Source organism: Gavia stellata, chromosome 14 (genome assembly GCF_030936135.1).
Source record: "Gavia stellata isolate bGavSte3 chromosome 14, bGavSte3.hap2, whole genome shotgun sequence".
Lineage (NCBI taxonomy): Eukaryota > Metazoa > Chordata > Aves > Gaviiformes > Gaviidae > Gavia > Gavia stellata.
In genome coordinates, this window is record NC_082607.1 from 11,728,872 (window position 1) to 11,735,748 (window position 6,877).

At 47.8% G+C, this 6,877-nt stretch overlaps 1 protein-coding gene across 1 annotated transcript; it reads left to right on the top strand.

Annotated features, from left to right (window-relative positions):
- Positions 1–378: 378 nt before the first annotated feature.
- On the top strand, positions 379–3,733 carry TMEM35A (transmembrane protein 35A). The gene is made up of 2 exons (XM_009821989.2): positions 379–498; positions 3,338–3,733. Exons 1-2 carry the CDS (start codon positions 379–381, stop codon positions 3,722–3,724), a joined length of 507 nt encoding a protein of 168 aa, XP_009820291.1. The 3' UTR covers positions 3,725–3,733.
- Positions 3,734–6,877: the final 3,144 nt, after the last annotated feature.

Below are 6,877 nucleotides of genomic sequence, written 5' to 3' on the forward strand. Positions count from 1 at the left end.
CACATCCTTGTTTTCCCACTAGTGAGCAACTGTGCTATGCATTTGGCTGCCATCCTGCATCCCTAGAACTGGCTCAGTTTTGGCTTTCTGTGGGTAATTTATGGAACGTGCAAGGAAACAGAGGATGACTTAATGGTAGGAGTGCTGGGAACGCTCACAGCTCAGCAGGTGCTAGAGCTGCCTAGCTCTGGCTGCATGGTTGCGGGGCATTAGGACCCGGAGGTTGCTGAGTGGAGGCGGCTGAACCCCCCTCCCGCTGTCATCCTCGCTGCCTCTGCAGCTTTATTCCTCGTCTCCTTCAATGGTGACTGACTACCTCCCGCCCGGGCTAGCAGCCAGAGCGAGAAGGCCTCGCTAGGACCGGTTCCCAGCGGCTCCATGGCATCTCCCAGGACTATCACTATCGTCGCCCTCTCTGTGGCCCTGGGGCTGTTCTTCGTCTTTATGGGGACCATCAAACTGACCCCTCGGCTCAGCAGAGATGCCTACAATGAGATGGTGAGTATGCAGCGGCAGCATGGAGGGAGATGCATTAGGGCTCTCTCCCCTCAACCTTGTGGCAGAAGCAGTGTTTGCAGTGGGATACACGGAGGGTGACTGTTCTGGAGCTCTGAGCGATGGGAGGGAGAGGGAAGAAGCTTATCTGTCTCCTTACTTGATGGACACGGAGAGAAACAAATAATATGCAGTGTCGAGGATATTCTGGCAGCCCTCGCCTGGGCTCTGTCTGAGCCCATCCATGGAGAAACCTCTTATGGATAAGGACAGGGAGGGGGAGACAAGGAGGATGGGGTAGCACAGCACACCAATGCCTGCAAAAAGATGGGGACACAAGGGTCTCTGAAAAGCAAGGTCTGAAGAAGTGCCAGACATGTAGCAGGCAGGTACAGCTGATCCCTGGGAGAATACCTACCACCTGGACAGGGGGTAGAAAAAAAAGATCCCTGCTTTGGCAGCCAGATGATCATCCTCAAAATTCTGTGCTTTAAAGCAAGGATAATGATGCTGACTGTCCCTACCTCACCAGACTTGTGCAGGGATTAATTCACGACTGTGAAATGCTTTGAGATTCTTAGCTGGCAGAAGAAGATATTATTAATAGTCACCTTATTATTCTCTTTAGCCTGGAAAATGAGCCTCTCCTCCTCTTGCCTAATGGGAAAGGGGTGAGGAGAGGAAGGAGAAGTCACTGTGTGCATTTCTCAGCTGGTGAGCTAGTTTGTGCTCCTCTCTGCTCAGGGCCAACCCTGCTGCAGAGCTTTGCCGTCTGCGAGCTGCAGGCAGGCAAGGGACTGGCTGCCACGTTTTGCTTCCTTGGCTGTTTATTCTCCTGCTGCACTCCGCCCCCCCCCCCCCCCCCCCCAATATTTATTGCAGTGGCCGAAACGTGTTGGTATAATTTTTGTGCCCCTAAAAAAGTAGTGCTGGAAGTTTCCAGCACATTCTGTTCTCTCCCTTTGCTCCACCTGCCCAGCTGCTTTTCCTTAGCTCTCAAATAACATCTGAATCGCAGTGCCTCGTCTGCAGCCCAGCACAGGGATCGCACAGAGCAGAATCACCAAGAAGTAACTCAGGACTGAGATAAAATATCCAGAAAACAAAGCTCTTAAGCTTCTTCTACAGTAAGGGACAGAAAAAAAGCACTGAGACTTTAGAAGCATTGCAAAATCCTTGCTCTGTAAAACATTTCACTTCTCTGTCCCTTTTGGCTTTACTAAGAGTCAGGCCTACAGATAGGAATTATCTCTGTTTTTACAAAGGGAAAGCAGAAGCACTTGGATATTACACAACACCATCATTCTTAATAGCCCATACTGTAACATGTTCATGGCTCATTAGGCTTTCATGCTTTTGCTGTGCTGCATACCAGGGTGGTCTGTCATGTAATGGAGACAGTGAAAACCTGATCTTGCCAATCAATAAGCATGGGTTCTTGCCCCAAGCAAATAAAAGAACCTCTGTTATCTACCTACAACACCAAACTTGCAGTTTTTCATTCAGCAGAAAACAGACACACTAGTTTGTCTATTAAAATGCTTAAAATACCAGAGTACTCTAGGACACGCTGATAGTATATTTCTATATAAAGCTATATTTTTCACAACTGTTTAAAAATACTCCGCTCTGTGGAGAGGTTTTATTCACTGAAGGTTTAAAATGCATCCTTACAATGCATACACTTAGAGTAAATGTGTCATGAGATCTTCGATTACTTAGTAGCAAAAATGACAACGCTGTGTATTTTTTAACCACATGTGAAGTGTCAGCTCCTTTTAGAAGGAAGTAGCAAAATTTACAGAGAAGTGGGGAAGTTCTGTATGCCTGTAGTGCAGGTTTCCAAAATCACATGCAAGTAAATCTACGCTCTTGTTAGTGCCTGTGAGAGCTGAACAACTCTGTACCTGAGATTCGGCTTCCATTTCCCTCTCCCTGATTAGAAAGCAGACAACACAATGGCAAGAATATCTGCAGGGATAGTATACTTGAGTGTAAGTGGAAATAATTTCAGTGTCTCCAATAACTAGGAGCTTTATTAAAATATTAAAAAAAAGGAAACGATTGAAAAGGAGAAAAAAACCCCAAACAACAAGCCCACGAGCACCTAATGTTCAAATGCAAGAACTTGAACGTGTGTAAGGACAGAGGTTGTTTCTTCCCTGAAACAATGAGGCAGCCATCTAAGAAGGCTGAGTGTTGCAACTTACACTGCTTCTAAATCCAGCATAAATCAGGGAGCAAAGGATGTCAAATGTCAGCTTGCTTTCATCTGAGCAAAGAAAGGATTGTAAAGGTATGTAAGCACAGGATAGGGTTGGTGAATCTCAGCATTGATGTATAGTCCCGTGTTAAAATTGTAGCATCCGTAAACACTGGGATATTGTAAGTTGCTTTTAGGTAGAAAGAGCTGCTGTTTTTACTTGCTGTGTCTTGGCTTTGCAGGGACTAGGTGTGTTATTCAATATAAAAGACGAGCTACTCTTAGAGAGAGGTACTTTTTTTTAACAACATGGTTCTGCATTGCTAATTCTAGCAGTCGTAACTTCAGATTTCAGAAGGTACACCTGGCCTGGTCCTAGCTCCAAAGATGGGTGCAAGGTTGCAGAACTGTTTTCCAGTGAGGAGACAACAGCTTATAAAGGGGGAATTACAGGTTGATAGTGTTAATATTCCTCCAACAGAAGCTTTAGGGATACAGATTGGATATTGTGCCAGAGGGGTCTGTGATGATTGAAGTGACCTTTAGGTCATATTGCACATCAACCTATTTCAATGGAAGTCACCTTTGCCTTTACTTTCTCACATTATGGTGTTCTACGGTGTTACTGCTTGATTTCAGAGACGAGCATACAAAAGCTACGTGCGGGCCCTCCCCATGCTGAAGAAGATGGGAGTCAGCTCCATCCTTCTCCGCAAGAGCATTGGTGCCCTAGAAGTGGTGTGTGGCATTGTCATGACACTGGTGCCTGGTCGCCCCAAAGATGTGGCCAACTTTCTCCTCCTCCTCCTTGTGCTGGCTGTGCTCTTTTTCCACCAGCTAGTGGGGGATCCACTCAAGCGTTACGCCCATGCCCTAGTCTTTGGGATCCTGCTTACCTGTCGTCTGCTGATTGCCCGCCAGCCTGAGGACCAGCTGTCAGAAAAGAGGATCCTGTCAGTGAATGGGGATGAGCAGCCACTCATCCATGAAGCAGCTCCTGAGAAAGGCAAAATGAAGGTATCCTAGTTGAGTGCATATGAGAAATACGGACCCTTGAGGCAGCTCTCTCCAAAATCACCCAGAAAACTTGTTTTTTTTTATTTACCTATTTATATTTTTGTCTGTCTAAATAAAGTTGTGCTTGGGGTCTGAGAGACACATGTTATGTCTACACTGTAGTCTTGCTTTTGCTGCTGCCCTGTAATGTAGAAAAACACAAGCTAGCTTTTACCAGGACAGCTTGGAGGCAGTTAGCAGCCTGGCTGGAGTAGCGCTGGCCTCAGCAAGAGCTGCAAAACCAGCCTGAGAGCATAGGCAAAGACTTGGGCAGGTAGTCATGTTAACCTGGCACTGCTGCAGTGGGGAGATTAGTCCCTGAGCATCAGCCCTGAGCCCCACGGCAGCTGAAACCTAGCCTGGATGCACTGCTGCTACATGGCAGTCTCACCAACAGCGGCTGGGTAGAACGTAACCAGGGTGTCCCTGTGCTGACTTGTGCAGCCCCATCCACAAATCTGCATTTCCTTTTCCATAGCCAAGGGGCAAAAGGACCCTAACGAGCATAGAAGTGCTGTTTGTTGTGTTTGACAGAAGGATCCCTTAGCCTTTGCTGCCTCTGTGCCCAGTCCTTTCTTTGGACTTGTTATCCAGGGAAAATATGGGATGCACTATTTGCATCTTCCTGTGTTTCCACACTTTGCAGAGGCTCTAAAACTGGGACAATGGCCTGGTAACAGTGATTTTTTGCCTGCTTCACACAAGGCAATGGCATCTTTTTACCCCTCTTGGCAGAGAGTAAAGTGAGGGGGTAGGGAGCAGAACTGCCCAAAGAACTCCAAAATACATCTGCTGTTGGCAAATAGCATCATGCTTCCTATTTCCTTGCAAGAAAAAGAATCCCTTTTTCCTCAACTACTGCAACTTTATAGAATTGTTGGTTATTGCTGACAGATGAGGGTCTGAACATGTCCAGGTACCTCATGGTTCATCCCATACACAGCTTCGGTGAGTTGGGCGAAGTCCTGTCACCAGAGCCTGAATCCCTGTGTGTTGTATCTGAAATCTTACAGAATGTCATAAGCATGTGTTACTTCTGAGTTTGTTTGTTTTTCTTGATAGTTGTCTGTTTTCAGTTTTTCCTTATTTTCTTAATTATTCACGAAAATAAACTTTTTGAAATTTGGAGAAAAATGTCTTGACAGAAGCAAATTTCTTTTTTGAGAGACACATCTGAAAATATTTTACCTGTGCTCAAACGCTGCACCTAAAATGGGCAGAATCACATCAGGGGAATTTCAGAGAAAGACAAGGTGATGCAGGATGGAAGCCATCTGAACACTACTGGGCTATATATTAATAACCACAGGCATTTAAAAGAAACATTTGAACATTTTCATGAAACAGTCTCAGATAAATTTCTGCTTCAGTACAATGTGGCAGCGAGAAAAGATAATAAAACTCCAGTACAATGTCAGTATTATATCTCTATAAAAATTGATGATGGATGTTCATATGCAGTATATCCAGTTTTCTTCTTATGTCAAGTTTGCTGCTGAAACAGATGTAGTTCCAAATATATATATGCTGAAAAATCCTCCTCCTAGAGCCCTAAAGAGTGACTAACTCTCTCTGATCAGATGTGCACCCTGAGCAAAGCAAACTACCAACAGGCCACTTTCGTTAAGCAATTTCATCTTTACCAACTACCTCAAGGTCATCCCACATGTATATAGAATTTGCTTCCTGAAAGACACTTCATCTACCATGCACTGACTGGAGTTATTAATCGCTTTTTAACGCAAAACCACGTAAAAATACCACCAACTCAAAACCACACCGTGATGTGTATTCTTACACAAAGTACTCAACTGAATTGGTGCAACCTTTCAGCCAGCTGCACCTCACATGCGCATCTAACTCAGTAAAGTTTTGGAAATAAGTGTTTGGTTTTTGTAATGTTCTTCACCGAAACCTGTATAGACGCCATAATAATAAATGTAAAATATTCCGCATAGCAAAGCTTGTCCCCGCAAAAACTTACGTGAAATCCTGAAAAATGTCCCCCTTTTCACATTTGCAACAGTATGAATCACTGATCCGCAGTAGTGGCTACATGTTCTTTATTAGAGAGGAAGACAAGACTCATCTGGGAGTCCAGTAACAAGAATTCTGTATTTATATTGGGTTGACCTCCATCATTGCCCCCCAGTATTAGCAAACTATTTTTGGAAGCTACCAGCCATTTTGCTTGCTAGAGATGGTGAAGTGCCAAGAACTGATTTAGTCCTTTTGTAAAACCACAATGCTAATTTACTCTTCCTTTTTTTTTTTTCCCCTGCGCTTTTCTTTCTTATCTCCAAGCCCGTAATTTCATTCCCCTCAGCCTCATCCAATTGCTGCCGTAGCAGGCATCTTCTAGCGCCAATGTTTTCCCAGCCACAGCCTGCTGCGGAGGTCGGGGTTTGTCAGAGGAGAGACGCCCGGAGCGCGACCAGCCTGTCCGGCGTGCCGAGCAGAGCTGCGGCCTACCTGAGGGCTCCCCAAAACCGCCCAGCCGCCCGCGGCACCGCAGGACCTGCCTGGGCAACTCTGCCTGCCTGTTAAAAGAGGGATGAAAAGGGCCACTGCGTGTCCCCGACCCTGCTCAATTTCCAACCTTTTAGACCCCATCGCCCCGAGGCGTTCCAATCTGCACGCCCCCCCAGCCCGGGCACCCTCCGCCGAGGCCACTGCGCACGCGCCGCGCCGCCGCGAGACTGCGCATGCTCGGAACCGCCCGGGGCCGGGGCGGAAATGCTGCCGATCCCACCCGCAGCGCGCGGCGCTGCGCATGCGCGGGAGGAGGGGCGCGCCCAGCGGCTGCCGGGGGGGGGCCCTGCGTGGCGGGCACTGCGCATGCGCGGGATGTGGCGCGGAGGTTTGAACTGCGAGGCGGTTGGAGTCGGCTCTGGCGGGAGGTAACTATGGCGGGGGCTGTAGCCATGGTAGCGGGCCCCAAGGCCGGGGGCTTCACCGGGGCGGCGGGTCCTTGCCGCCGCTCTTGGGGCCCTGGGGCCGGCGTACCTGAGCTGGGCCGGGAGGGCCTCTGCTCCCTCCGTTCCCTCAGGGCCGCTCCTCGCGTCGGGCGGCCAAAGCATCACAGAATGCTCTGCGGGGGCGTCCGGGGGGAGCCGCTGTGGG

Bases quoted from the DNA above. Each gene is read 5' to 3' on its own strand.
- TMEM35A (XM_009821989.2), top strand. From the start codon at position 379: ATGGCATCTCCCAGGACTATCACTATCGTCGCCCTCTCTGTGGCCCTG. The intron at 499-3,337 runs GTGAGTATGCAG...GCTTGATTTCAG, and splicing joins GAGATGCCTACAATGAGATG to AGACGAGCATACAAAAGCTA.